The sequence below is a fragment of the Epithele typhae genome, assembly GCF_022376455.1.
Source record: "Epithele typhae strain CBS 203.58 chromosome Unknown BXZ73scaffold_42, whole genome shotgun sequence".
Classification (NCBI taxonomy): domain Eukaryota; kingdom Fungi; phylum Basidiomycota; class Agaricomycetes; order Polyporales; family Epitheliaceae; genus Epithele; species Epithele typhae.
Genome location: NW_025954233.1, coordinates 324,129 through 337,830, shown reverse-complemented (window position 1 = coordinate 337,830; position 13,702 = coordinate 324,129). Strand labels below are relative to the sequence as shown.

General features: G+C 57.4%; 5 protein-coding genes across 5 annotated transcripts; 2 read left to right on the top strand and 3 right to left on the bottom strand.

Moving 5' to 3' along the window:
* Positions 1–44: 44 nt before the first annotated feature.
* Positions 45–1,779, bottom strand: BXZ73DRAFT_50654 (cytochrome P450; the record flags this gene model as incomplete). The annotated part of the gene is made up of 7 exons (XM_048020478.1): positions 45–192; positions 244–372; positions 435–759; positions 910–1,220; positions 1,301–1,483; positions 1,545–1,674; positions 1,728–1,779. The coding sequence occupies 7 exons, from the start codon at positions 1,777–1,779 to the stop codon at positions 45–47; spliced, it is 1,278 nt and encodes a 425-aa protein (XP_047875648.1).
* Positions 1,780–2,520: 741 nt separating this feature from the next.
* Positions 2,521–4,008, bottom strand: BXZ73DRAFT_91336 (uncharacterized protein; the record flags this gene model as incomplete). Its single annotated transcript, XM_048025938.1, has 7 exons — positions 2,521–2,546; positions 2,601–2,692; positions 2,751–2,782; positions 2,836–3,054; positions 3,109–3,125; positions 3,179–3,541; positions 3,609–4,008. The coding sequence occupies 7 exons, from the start codon at positions 4,006–4,008 to the stop codon at positions 2,521–2,523; spliced, it is 1,149 nt and encodes a 382-aa protein (XP_047875647.1).
* A 419-nt stretch (positions 4,009–4,427) lies between these two features.
* On the top strand, positions 4,428–6,058 carry BXZ73DRAFT_103643 (TAF-domain-containing protein; the record flags this gene model as incomplete). The annotated part of the gene is made up of 5 exons (XM_048015642.1): positions 4,428–4,502; positions 4,552–4,647; positions 4,700–5,419; positions 5,473–5,814; positions 5,873–6,058. 5 exons carry the CDS (start codon positions 4,428–4,430, stop codon positions 6,056–6,058), a joined length of 1,419 nt encoding a protein of 472 aa, XP_047875646.1.
* A 514-nt stretch (positions 6,059–6,572) lies between these two features.
* Positions 6,573–8,984, top strand: BXZ73DRAFT_50612 (sulfite oxidase mitochondrial precursor; the record flags this gene model as incomplete). The annotated part of the gene is made up of 13 exons (XM_048020470.1): positions 6,573–6,733; positions 6,787–6,869; positions 6,931–7,153; positions 7,209–7,331; positions 7,394–7,490; positions 7,549–7,568; positions 7,629–7,742; positions 7,820–8,066; positions 8,145–8,203; positions 8,281–8,403; positions 8,473–8,518; positions 8,594–8,721; positions 8,777–8,984. The coding sequence occupies 13 exons, from the start codon at positions 6,573–6,575 to the stop codon at positions 8,982–8,984; spliced, it is 1,632 nt and encodes a 543-aa protein (XP_047875645.1).
* A 355-nt stretch (positions 8,985–9,339) lies between these two features.
* On the bottom strand, positions 9,340–13,305 carry BXZ73DRAFT_50489 (ARM repeat-containing protein; the record flags this gene model as incomplete). The annotated part of the gene is made up of 13 exons (XM_048020442.1): positions 9,340–9,464; positions 9,516–9,719; positions 9,773–9,865; positions 9,922–10,470; positions 10,521–10,893; positions 10,949–11,067; positions 11,120–11,161; positions 11,211–11,663; positions 11,718–11,863; positions 11,917–12,453; positions 12,693–13,019; positions 13,097–13,161; positions 13,216–13,305. The coding sequence occupies 13 exons, from the start codon at positions 13,303–13,305 to the stop codon at positions 9,340–9,342; spliced, it is 3,123 nt and encodes a 1,040-aa protein (XP_047875644.1).
* Between the last annotated feature and the right edge of the window lie 397 nt (positions 13,306–13,702).

Genomic DNA, 13,702 nt, shown 5'->3' with positions numbered 1-13,702 from the left:
GATGCAGTAAGTGATGGAGAGCAGGTGCTCCAAGCATCTCAGACTCACGAGACGAAGATATCAGCCAGTCGCGGTTTTATCTTGATCTCCTTCCCGTCCGCGTCTAGCGGGGGACAGAATTTGAAGACATGCAACAGCACGCCGACGCCGACGAAGACAGCTGCGTCGGCGAAGTGCCTGCCAGGACAAATCCTGCATTCGCGTGACTTAGTGCAGGAACTTTCTTTGGCAGCATATTCTCACCTCCTCCCGAACCCGAACAGATACCTCTCAGAGTCCCTTACGTCAGGATCGATTTTGCCGTCTTTGATCCAGCGTTCAGGGAGGAACTCTTCTGGGTTTTCGTACGCCTCCGAGTCTCTCAGGCACGCCCTACGACAGTGACATCAGACGTCGATGCGAGTGAGTCAATCCAGTCTGAAGAGAGCGTTTACCAGATGTTCGATACCAAAATCGTACCCTTGGGAATGAAGTATCCACCCATCTCCTCGTCTTCCGTGGTGAAGTGCGGGAGACCAAGAGGTGACACAGGAAGCCAGCGATAAACCTCTTTGACGATAGCGTTCACGTACGGAAGGTTCGGTCGGTCACTGAAGTCCGGGAGGCGGTTCTGGCCTACAACCGCGTCGAGTTCTGCTTGTGCGCGCATCTGAACTTCAGGGTACAGCGACATAGCGAGAAAAAAGACCAAGAGTGTGGAAGCCGTCTGCGCAGATATATAAGTATGATACTGCAAATCCTGGTAAACGCACATGTTGACTCACCGTCTCGGACCCCGCTATGTATCGTTACAAACCGTCAAGGAAGCTCATCAGCGGACTCCATCTGGATGCATCCGAGAGAGAAGACGCACCGCCAAAGACTACACCGGCGACGTCCAGCGCCAGCGCCGAGTCGCTGTCCTCGGACCCTTGACGAGCCTTTGTGCGCCGCTGATCATGTCGGTGGCTACGCACTCCGGCCTCGGATCTTCAGCCATATAGCGCTCAAAAGGGAGCACCATCATCCGTCTCAAGTCCCTCCGCCACCGCTCAAAGGTCCGGCGGAACGGCTTGAACGACGGGGCGTATTGGAGGAACGGGAGGATGTCGACGAGGAAGGTTCCCGAGAGGAGCAGCTCGCGCACACCTTGCATACCGATGTCGACCACTTTGATGGTTTCGTCGCCTTCTCTGGCTTGGAGGCCGTAAACGATCTCTAAAAGGGCGGCGGACATGGCGCTTGGAAAGAGTACGGCCAGCGATGGTATAAGCATATGACAACGCAACTGAGGTGTGCGAGGAGGTTCTCACAATTTCACCTGGTGTTCGGAGAAGCGGAGGTGGATTCGAGAAGCGACTTTGCTAGTTTGTGAATATGCTCTCGCTGCACTTCCTGGTACTTCCGGATGGCATTCGAGTTGAAGTACTGCCAGAACAGCCGCCTTCGGAGGCGCCATGCTTGTCCGTACTCCATGAAGCCGAACGCTTCGGTCATCCCTGACCTAGAACCGCACACCGCTCAATGATGAGACGTCATAAGACTAGAGGAAAGGAATGTTATACATTTTAAAGCTTGGACTCTGGGCTCTACCGGACGTAGTAGCAGAGGTCTTCTCGAGGTGTTCGAGAACGGTACCTCCGCCTCCGAAGATGACGATCCGCTGGTCTAGAATGCGAAGCATCACGATATCACCTGCCATGTACATTTAAGTGCGATGCTGCGAGACGAAGAGGACTGATCCTTACCATACTTTTCCGTGATCTCCGCAAGACCTTCCCACTGTCTGTGCTTCGGCATGTCTAAGATGTTCCCTACGATGGGAAGTCCAGGAGGTCCAGGAGGGAAGGGTCGACCTCGAGCGCGCGCATGCCAGGACCTGAGCGAGCGAACGTAGAGGACGGCGAAGACAGCGATAGCAGCTCCGAAGGCTGTCAAGTCCGTGGAGGTGAACATGCGGACAAAGTCATGGCGAGCCTGTGCTCCCGAGACCCAGACTTTGTATCACCTGCTCAACAACTTCCGAGATTCTTGGACACGGTCTAGTACTGTGGAGAGGCTCAGGTCAGGCTCGAAGCAGCACAACTCTTGGCCGCTCTGAAGCCTATCGGAGGCACGGGGAGTGGCGCATTCCCACCGCTTGATAGGACGGATGTGCTTCCCGAGATTTTGAGGGACTGTAAGAGGCATCACATCACCAGACCTACTCGGTAGCCGGGTCCGAAAACGTCATCGGAGATATGCTATAGCTGGAAAGGAACAATGAAACTGCCTGAATCTTCCCCTGAGAGTTTCGAAGACGCGATTGTGTTGTCACCGGGTCTGAATGAGAAAGAAGCGGTTTGTTTGTTGGACAACATTTGTTCAACTTGCGAGTAGACTCTCCAAGGGCACGATGCCAATCTAAGCGCAGCCTGTATGAATGGCGGTCCTATACATCAATAAATCAGTACATAACCGCGATGTCCCAAGGATATTCCCAAGCTCAGAACAGGTATATGAGCCTCCACCCCCACTAACGACACACCCCAGAGAAGATTATTAATCTTTCCACAGCCAGAAAGGACCTTGCATGAAACATTAGCTTGGGTACCACGAACCATCTTTCGAAATGTCCTCACCAACCGGGTCCTCGCTGTCATGCAACACTGTGGTCCATGCCCCAAGGATACCGAACTTCGATCTAACATTGCCGACTTGTATGCCTTCAGAACTGACGGACGATACTTCAGATACATGCTCGGAAGCACAGACAGCAATATAAGCCATACCTCCAGATTGCGTTGCCTTGTTCACCAGAAGTCTGGACACAGCCCATGAGTCCGACGAAGACGTGCAACAGCAGGAACCACGTACAAAGCGCCAGCGGATTTGATTATCCGGTGTCAACCGCACATGCCCCACCATAATCGAATGACCTTCGACTGAACCTCCGAATTGAATACGAGGAAACCCTGGATGATCGGGGTCGATTTCGGTGCCAAGGACGCGCATCTCGATGGGGAAGGTTCGATACACCTCTGTGAAGTTGGGATCATCGAAAATACTCGTGTCGAGGGGCATCTCGTCATATGCCTGCAAAGACGGGAGCGTTAAGTACGAGACCACAAAGAGCACCGTTTGATTTACGTTAGAGGCATTGTAGACTGGATGCTGAACTCAGCCACCTGCCCAATCTCCGTAGAACGCGGGTACTCACGAAGCAGCTCTTGATGATCCATAAAGGCGAACGAGCAATGCCACGTCCCGCCCACCCCTGCCCAATCGTCCTGCTGGAGCAATTCCAACCCGTCCGGAATGACACTTTGCGTCCACGGCATGCTCATGGGAAAGACGGTGAAGATCGCTTGCGACGTCTCCTCAGTCGAGGGGACGATGTGCATGGATATGACGTGATGCAGCGCACGTATGTGTACCCAGTCGACGCGTCCGGTGCTGTCCATGCGGAAGGGTCCAAAGTCGTTGTCGTACTTGTAGTTGCGCATCGCGTAGACGAACGCGCGCGAGCGCGTGATCTCCTCCTTCGCGAAGTCGCGAGGGTAAGGCCGAAGTAGGTGTGCAGCTGGGCGCGGAGTTGGAGCTCCTCGGAGATAGCTCCCACTCGGAGTGGTCGATGATAGAAGAGGAACGGATCATGAGGGCGACCCATGCGTGGTTGCGCGAGGGCTCGCCGATGAAGGATGGTACGCAGTTGGAAACCATGTCAACAAGTGTCTGGAGGACGGTGGTGCGCTCCTCCGGCTTGCAGAGGTTGACGTTGGCAAGGATAGTGCGTGTACGCATGACACGTTGGAGAAGGTCTTTCCAGTCGAGTCGTGGTAGCGGACGACCAAGGGGGGTGAGACATTGACGGGGGTCGTCGAAGGGCTGGAGGAGGTAAAGCTCGCGCCATAAATGTTCGCCTGAGTTTGAATAGAGCAGGAGGTGATAGGCGGAGCACGTCTGGACGAAGCGCGACACGTCGAGGGGGTCAAGAAGGAGGACGATGTCTTCAATGAGCTCGACGGGGAGATCTGCAATAGTGGCCATCGAGGTTCTTATCTACCCGTGGGACGCGTCGGGATCGCTCGAGGAGGATGGGATGAGCAGAGACGAGACGCACCTTTGGTCTCCGCTTTGTATGCGCCCCGGAGCCGTCGAGCTCATAGGCGTGGACGTCCGGAAAAGATGTGGGGTCCTATGGGAAGAAGTCAGTGGTCGTCGGAGGGAAATGCCGCTCCGAGCTCACCGCGATTGCAAAGCTGGAGCTGGTGGCGGGCCATGTGCATGAGACTCGGCCCGCTGTGGCTCGCGTGTGGTGGCGGGATGCGTTCGCGACTTTGTGGCGCCCTTCGACCGCGTCCTCTCCGACCGTCACCAACCGCGCACCTCGTCTACCCAGGCCTATCCCCAACTGTACCATTCATCATACGCAGCGCGCCGCTGCACTTACTCATTTCCGGTAGGCCATGAGCAAGCCGGCTCCCAAGACACGCCCCGCTCCTGCCAAAGTGCCCGGCATATACAAACAAGATGCTGTTCGAGTACGTCGCACACGGCACCATCGCCAGCCTATCTCACATATATGACCAGGATGTTGCCGAATCATTGAATATCACCAACCTTCCTGACGCGGTCGCGTCAGCTCTGGCCAGTGATATTGAGTATCGAATACAGCAGGTGGTCGAGGTGCGCACCCATGTCTCCTGTGCTTCGGGCCAATGCATAATGCTTGCCACAGGAAGCCGCACGTTTCATGAGACATGCAAAGCGGACAACACTCACTACCTCCGACATCGACCAGGCCCTCCGCGTTCTGAACATCGAGCCTCTATACGGCCACTTCCCCCACAATCCTCCATCCTTCCGACGCGCCCTCCCTTTTCCACAGGTGCAGTCGGCAGGCTCCGTGTACTTCGTAGAAGACGAGGAGATCGAGTTCGACCGCGTTCTGCGCGAAGAAAAGCTTACAATGCCGAAAGGCGTTTCCTGGACTGCACATTGGCTCGCTGTCGAAGGTGTGCAACCCCTCATTCCCGAAAACCCCCCTGCCGCACCACGAGAAGTCGAAGGAGATGCTGCAAAACAAGGCCCCTCTGCGTTCCCTCTCACACCACCTTCTGCCGACAGACCTTTGCAGTCTGGAAAGCAAACCCAGCAGCAACCCATTCTCATCAAGCAAACACTGTCCCGCGAGTTACATCTGTATTATACCCGTCTCACGACTTCCCTTCTCCCATCCGCCTCCGAACAGTCAAAACGAACGGCGGCCCTTGCAAGTTTGCGCAGTGACACCGGCCTCTCACCTCTGCTCCCCTACCTCGTCCATTGGGTTGGCGAAGGAATAGTCAGCACACTTAGGAGTGGCTCGCAGACGGAGACCGATGGGAAGTTGTTGGAAGTGTATCTGGATGTCATTGGAGCGCTGCTGGACAACCAAACGCTGGGGGTGGAACCATTCGTACGTCTCCCCCGCTGATCATCTGCACATTGCGTGACGAGTTTTCTCTGTAGCTTCACCAACTGCTCCCTTCCGTTTTCTCCATCCTCCTATATTCAACGCTCCCCCCTTCTCATGCGACACATCTCCGGATAACCGCCGCACAAATCGTCGCTCACCTTCTCACCCACTACTCCATGACGTACCCAAGTCTCCCCATCAAGGTAGTAAAGACACTCATCGTTGGCCTGATCGAGCACAAGAAAACACGGGCTACGCATGAGGGTGCCATCCGTGGTCTCATGGCAATCGGAAAGGAGGCGGTGCGTTTAGGCCTCGTGAGCCGTGAGGGCGCAAAGGTTGTCGGGGAGAAGTGCATGCCGGGAGAAAGCAGTTCTCTGGTAGAGCTGGTAATGGTACGTCCCCCCTTTCGCCTTCGTCGATCCGCGCTTTATCGATGTCCTGGCCATATAGGCGGGGTTCAGGATGCTATATCCGCCATCAGCACACCCGGTGCCTCTGAATCCCTACTCAGAGGCGGACCGAGCCGTCATCGAACAGCTGCAATCTACCCTTGGCGACTTCTTCGCCGACGCCGTCCAAGGCGATTCCGTTTGGGCCCGAGGAATTCTCTCCGACGACGCCGCCGTGCTGCTATGACCTAGGACTTCCGTACGCTGTCTATTGCAACTGCTGTATTTTATGCCCTGCTTTCGAACGGCGCCCGGCGCCTTGCTTTCGACTCACCTCCCTGCCTGAAAGCCGCATATTTATCCGAATTTCACTTCAACGTTGTGAATTGCAAGCCCGCGAGCCCCTGCGTGGGACCGGGTCGCGACGCACCGGTACGTGCTTTGCCTGCTTCCTGAACCTCTTCGCAGCTCCCATTGGTCCCGCGAGTTCCCGTTCCCACCGTCGACGGGCAAGGTGCGGGTAGAGAGCGAATAGGCCTTTAGGGGAGGCCGCCACGCTGCTCACATTAACCTCGCCTGGAGCCGCGTTCGCACCATAAAGAGCACACCTGGCATCCTATCTGCTCCGCACAGGCCCACGGGAGCAGGGCTTGGCGCTGGGGACGATATATCCCGCGCACGAAAGCATCGATGGGCTACTTTCCTTCCCATCGTCAGATACAGCCCCACTCAACGGACACGGCGCCTAAGCAGGCTACGACATGAGCACCGCGGAGAACAGTAACGACGCTGTGGCCGCCCCTGCCACCACGGTCCCTGCGGAGACAACGCCTACCAACGGCCATGATGCGCCCACAGGGGAGACTTGGAAGGGCACGCCGCTCAGCCAGTTATTCTCTGAGAACAAGCTGGGATGGCGCGGGTGAGTGCTCCATTTTTCTCCCCGCCACGGCCTCTTACGAGTTGCCTTGACAGCTACGTCGAGTGGGAGGACTACCCTGATAGGAAGGTCGTCGCGACAGAGATCCTGAACACCAAGAAGTTCACGCCCATCCCGGGTGAGTTCTCGGCTGCGTTGTCTCGCCACCCGACACCCTCTGAGACCCCGGCGCCTCCTAGAATTCCAGTTCGTCCCGCTCCCAGACACGAACCCCGTCCTCGTCGGCCACCGCTGGAAAGAGTACCACGAAGCGCTTGGGCTGAAGAGCATCGTCGACTTCAGCTGGGAGATCGTCCTGAAGGAGAAGCCGGGCATGATCCACCTGCTCGACTTCCCCTACAACGGCGAGACGCCGCGCAAGGAGCTCGTGGAAGGGAAGCTCACGGACAACTTGTTCCACTTGTGAGTCCGCCGTCGCTTCCACTCCACCCAAGCGCGCATTCATTGTTGTATGTAGCGTGCGCAACCACGGAGGCGTCCCCGACATCGACGACGACGCTTTCGAGCTCGAGATCGGCGGTCTCGTCAACCAACCGGTCAAGCTATCATTGAAGGACCTAAAGGACGAGTCAAAGTTCCCGTGAGTGTCGCATACCGCCTCTTCGGGTGTTCGTAGTAGATTGATCCGCATGCCGTGCCCAGTCAACACGAAGTCACCGTGACCTTGCAGTGCAGCGGCACCCGTCGGATCGAGCAAATTCGGGAGTACCCGGGCGACGGCGACGAGCTTATCAACGCGGTAAGCTGCTTGTGTACCCTTATGTGTTTGTGGGGCGGCGCTCAACACCATGCTCTAGCCATGGGGGGAAGGTGCTATGTGCGTAGCGTCAATCACCTCGGACAGCCACAGAGGTCACTAACGCGCTGACGAACCCAGCGGTACTGCAGTGTACCGGGGTGTGGCTCTCAAGAAGGTGCTCAAAGTCGCATGCGGCGGGCTCCTCCCCGAAGCGAGCCACCTTGAGTTCATCGGCGCAGACACGTACTTCAAGTGGGTACCACTGCTACCAGGGGCCCTCACTCCCCTTCCTCGTACGTATGTACTGATGCTCGCGGCTTTGTGTACAGGAAGAACAACGTCTACAACTACGCCGTCTCCGTGCCGTGGCGCAAGGTCCGCCAGAGCGAGGAGGTGCTCCTCGCGTGGGAGATGAACGGCAAGCCGCTCCCCAAGATCCACGGCGCCCCGCTCCGCGTTGTCGTCACCGGCTACATCGGCGCGCGCAGCTGCAAGTGGGTGTACAAGATCAACGCGCTCCGGGAGCCGAGCATGGGCCCCGTGCAGAGCATGGAGTACCTCTACTACAACCAACAGGTGCGTCGCTCCGTCCCCATCCATCTTTGCTCGGGCTCAGGGAAGGTGGAACGGGGCTCACGATGGCTGTACCGACAGATCGGAAAGCACAACACGAAGATGTCGAACGGGTTCTCCATCCAGAACATGCCGGTCTCGTAAGCTCTCCCCCCTCCCCCTCTGTGCGCGGCTGTTCCATCGGGACTGACGAGAGGCCCCGGGGTTACGCATGCAGGAGCGCGATCATCTTCCCCACTGATAAGACGACAATCATCCACGACGGCACCATCGACCTCCAGGGTTGGTCCTACAGCGGCGGCGGGAACTGGGTCGAGCGCGTCGAAGTCTCACCCGACGGGTGGGTGCCTCTGATCCAGCCTCTCGAGCTCGAGAAAGCCTAACTCCTCCACGTCCTTTCATCTCGCAGCGGGCACGTGTGGTACGCCGTCGAGCCGGAGAACATGACGGAGAAGGTGCGCTCCTCTCCCTCTGCGCCAGCCCCTTAACCTCGGGAGGCCGTCGAACCCGCTGACCCGGCCTTCTTGCAGCACTACCACGCGTGGCGCCTCTGGACCATCACGCTCCCCGTCGACGCCGAGGGCTGGCTCGAGTTCTGCGTCCGCACCTGGGACTCGTCCAACAACACCGAGCCCACCTTCGTCCGCTCGGCGTGGAAGTGCGTCCTCTCTCTCTCTTCGTCCGCACTCCGGCGTGCTGATGCGTGTGCGCAGCTGGGACCTGCACGTCACCTCGTCCTGCCACCGCATCAAGGTGTTCAGCGTCAATCGGTCCAAGCCCGCGACCGCCCGGCGGCTGAAGGAGTTCGAGGCGCGGGGCGAGAGCTTCGAGCCTCTGACGAAGCCGATCGAGTGGCAGCTTGAGGACACGGAGGTGTATCTCGAGCGGATGAGGAGGTTCCCTCGCGAGCCGCTGAACTAAACCACGGGGCTTCTGCACTGCGAGTGGCATATGGACGTGGCAAAGGTCGTGATCGTCATTCATCAGTACAGAGTAGACATCGGATAGCGCGGTAACTACCTCTAGTCTCGAATGTTCGGAGGATGACATCGAGTAGAGTACGGTACGGATGCACAGTATCTGCGGGAGTCGGAAGTAGCTATGCAAACAACAATGAAAACAATTCTTCACTTTCTACTCTTCGTCGTCGAGATCGGGGGCGGGAGGCGTGCAGGATATTACAACTAACGGAAATGTGATATATGTACGTGAAATGGTCGAGAGCAAGCGATGAGGTGAAGCAGGGAACCAGACAAGACGACGGTCCGGAGGGGCTCTAAGATGCTGAAGCAGCGGCCTGCTCGCCCGCAATGCGCATGACCTCCATCAGGAAGGTCTGGTGTTCGGATGTGAGCGATGTCGTTGCGAGCTGGTAGCCCTGACCGTTCTTCATCTGGAAGACTGTGGGAAGTTTAAGTATCACAGCCGTATGACACCGACGAAGGATCTTACCAGTCAACGAGGCCTTGAAGGTCACGTAGGGGTTGACGTTGTCGAGAGGGCTGATGTAACCAAGCTCCTCCTCAATGTCATCCTCCTCATCCTCGTCGTCGGAGACGTCTTCGCCAGCGGCCTGCTTCTCGGACTTCTCGCGGAGGCGCTTGCCCTCGTTGGCGAGCATCTCGGCGTAGGCTGAGTCCTCGTCCCAAACATCGTCTGAGAGCACCAAGTCAGTTCAGAAAACGACAGATAAATATCGAACGACATACCGTCCTCCTCGTTCATGTTCAGGTACTTCGAGTCATCATCGTCCTCCTCGTCCTCGTCATCGTTCTGGTACATCTCCTGGAGCTCTTTACGAGCTATTCAAACTGAAATTAGCGACTGCTCAAACGACACCACAACCCTTGCTCCTCACCTTGAACCGCCTTGGGGTACTCCTGGAAGAGCTTGAGCGCACCAGAGACGATGCCCGGCCAACCCTCCTGAACCGACTGCGGAATGCTCGCCGGGTCGACCTCCATGAGTGCGCAGAGCGCGACGATGCTCAGCTTCTTGTCGTGCACGCGCGGGAGGCGCGCCTCGACGTTGATCGCCGCGAACCACTTGTCGAAGAACTTGCGGGCAACCCCCGTCTGGTCGAGGATGCTCAGCGTCGCCGCCGGGTTGTAGAGCACGGCGTTGACGACGACGTTGAGCGTCGCGAGCCGGAGCGCGTTCGTCTCCGCCTTCTCGAGCTTCGTGAGCGCGGTCGTGATGATTGCTTGCAACGAGTCGTCGACGGAGCCGCGGAGGTTGAGGAGCATGGACTCGGCGAGCTTACAGCCGTTCACGGCGTCGTTCTCGCCGAGGTGATCGCTGCTCATTGAGGTCTGGTAAATGTCGAGAACCATCTGGCGGTAGTCGGCGCGCGACTTGAAGGCGTCGATGCCGAATGAGACGAAGTTATCGAGGGACGGGAGCATCTCTGAGGAGCGACAATGAGTGACAGGCTTTACATGAAACGGAATGACACACCATCGAGGAAGTCAACAGCATCCGACTTAAAGAGCTTGTAGGTGAGCTCGAAGACGGGCCACATGTTGGGCGAAATGTTGCGGAGCTTGAAGGTGAGCATGTCGACGAGGTCGTACATGTTGTCCAACAAGTCGAGCAGCTTGGCCTCCAGGGTGAGGACGACGATTGGGATGATGATTTCCTGGACTTGTCCGAGGATCTCGGGGGACGATTCTACAGCGGACACGACAGTAGCGATGGTCTTGGCAACGCCCATCGCCGCGAAGGTCTTGTCCTCGGTGGACTCAGCGTCCATGATGGAGTCGAGGTCAAGGCCACCCTCAACCTCATCCGCGGCCTGGCTTTCCTTGGCAAGGCGAGCGTAGGTCTCGCACTGAAGGAATCGTGATTTCAGCTGACAAAACTGTTTGTGACTTGACGGCACTTACCAGACGCGCCGTCAACTCTGCAGCGACGGGAAGCAGCTCAGACTGATAGGTCTCGACCATGGTTTCCATGCAATGGTTGAGGAGGTCGAGATCGGTTTCCTCCGAAAGCTTCAAGAGAGCTAACATAGAGTGCTAAGTAGCATATCGTGACAAAGAGGGCGACTAACTTACTCTGAATAACCTTGCCGACTTGCGGAGCGACCGCAGACTTGACTGTCTCTATGTGAATATCACGCCTCGAACTGACATAAACAGAACTCACCGGTAGACGAACTAGTGACGAGCTCGGTCAACGACAGGCATGCGTGGACCCGGACGGGGAGTTCCGTGTCGTCGATGCCTGCGGCAACAGCCGTCATGGCTTGGTGAAGAGACTGCCCATTGGGGAACTCGAGGCCTGACTTGACCACGGTGCCCAGGACCTCGTTCGCGACGGCGCGCATGTACGGCTCCTGCGCGTTGAACTCCGGGAAAACGTGCTGGAGCACGAACTGGGGCATGTTGCCCTTTACGTCGGGGTGGCGCATGATGAAGGGGCCCAAGGCGGCGGTCATGTTGAGCGCACCGAAACGCTGAGGCGCGGCAGGCTTGCTTTGGAGGACCTGGTTGATGAACCCGAGGATGGGGAGGAAAGTGGTCTTGGTGCGATTGCTCGCGAGAGCGAAGAGGAAGGAGGTCGCAGCAGAGACGGGACTATCGTACGCCTCAAACTCATCTAGTAATCCGGCTGAGTAAGCCGTGCTACCATTCCATAACGTCCCCGACATACCGACGGTGATGCGAACGTAGTCGATGGGGTCGGACTCCCACTGCTCTTGTCTCGCAGGGGTGAAAGAGAGCTGGGGGTAGACATACGAGGACACCAGCGTCTCAAAGTGGGGTTTCAGGAGGGCCCAGGTGGACTTGGGCTTCACACTACACGACAAACGAGGTGAGTTCTGGCGACTGCTGAACCAGCAAGGACGTACCACTCGGTGAAGAATGTGAAGATGCGGTACTGGCACTTCTTCGAGATCCAAACCTGGTTGGACACGAACAACTGCGTCTGCGCCAGGTAGACCTTGAAGATCTCTGGCGCGAAAGTGGTAACGAAGTGCTGAGCGAACGCGCCGTACTCCTCCTGGAGGCTGCTAGGGAGCTGGGAAGGGTTGCCAAAGCGGTGGAAGAGGCGTCCGAGAATCTTGTACGCCCACTTCTTCGCCTTCCACCACTCGCAGCGCTCGCGCTCTTCCTCGTCTTCCGGAACGGCGTCCTTCGGAACCTGGAGGTTGACAACCTGGAAGAGCAAGCGACCCCAGCTGACAAGGCTCTCCTGAGATTGCTGGTGCTTGCTCAGCTGGAGGATGATACTTGTCATGTACGTCTTCATGATGAGATGCAGGATGGTAGGGACTTCATCGTTGTTGGTGACGATAGGATTTGCCAGAGCCTGGCCCGCGATGGTCACGAGGGTAGGGAAGAACTCCTCGACTAGTTTAGGAAGCACGTCCGTTCCCTGACGGAACCTGCAAGAAGACGGTCAGGATCCTCATCCTCGTCAGCGAACCGGACATCGAACAACGGCGCGCGTGACCCTCCGCACGATAAGCCTTCCACAGAAACCGCCCAAACAAGAGCTCGAAATCGTACCATGGGGCTCAGATCTGCTCCCCACTCGGTACTCCCGTGCAACGAGAGACGCGGCGCTCGAAACAGAGCACCCCAAGGCGCAGCAGAGACCCGGGCGCGAAAAAGAAGAACATACCTGAACGCACGGACCATCTCCAGCGTCGCCACACATCCCGCGTGCACCTCGCGCACGTTCCCACTCACGAGCAGCTTCTTCACATCCTCCGCGAGCGACGGCCACTGCTCCGGGAAATCGCGCGCGACGACGTTCTTGAGCGCGCCGGCGAGCTGGACAGTGATCGCGCGAGAGGGAGAGGCGGCGATGAGCGGGATGATGGACGATTTGAGGACGGCACGATCCGAGGTGGGGATGGGGACCTGGTCGGGGCGCGCGGTGGTGTCGACGAAGTAGGATGAGTACACGCGGTTTTTGAGGTAGACGGCCGCCGCCTGGCGCGTCGGGCTGCGTGGAGGGAAGGGCGCGGGTGGGTGGCTGTGATCAGCGTGTGGAGTGGCGGGGACGCGTCGAAAAGAACGCACGCATCGAGGCCATCGTTTCCGATGATCTGCAGGGTGCTGGAGATCATGCCCTCTTGTCCGCCGAGCTGTTCGCCGCACGCTCAGAAAAACTCAGGCCTCCTCGTACTAGCGCAGCGTACCTTGCGGATCTGCAGCTCGGACATCTTCTGGACATTAGGGTCTGGGCTGAAAGTGGAGGCGAAAAGCTGGGATAGCTGTTGGAGATCCATCTGCGCAGAGTGAGATGCGTGTATGCGCCATAGATCAGATGGACCCACCTCGACAACGTGTGAAAGCAGGGTATATGTACAGAGGAGGGGGCGGAACTGGTTCCAAAAATTTTGGGCGGATGGGGGGTGTGGCAAGACGCGTGCATCTCGCATCGCGTTTCTTTATCGTGTTTAGGCGCTCTCTCCGCCCGGTCCGGCTAGAACCTCGCGCTTGAGTTTCAATGCATGATGCCTCAGGGATCTCGCACCAGGCTACAGCGTGGCCAAAAGCCGATTATGTTCATCGAAGCGCGTACGTAGTCATGACGAAAAGGCGACTAACAACGCAGCACACGCTATCTTTTGACAGCTTTCCTAGGCTTGCATGTACATTGGCAAACCATGGTTTCCATTCAAG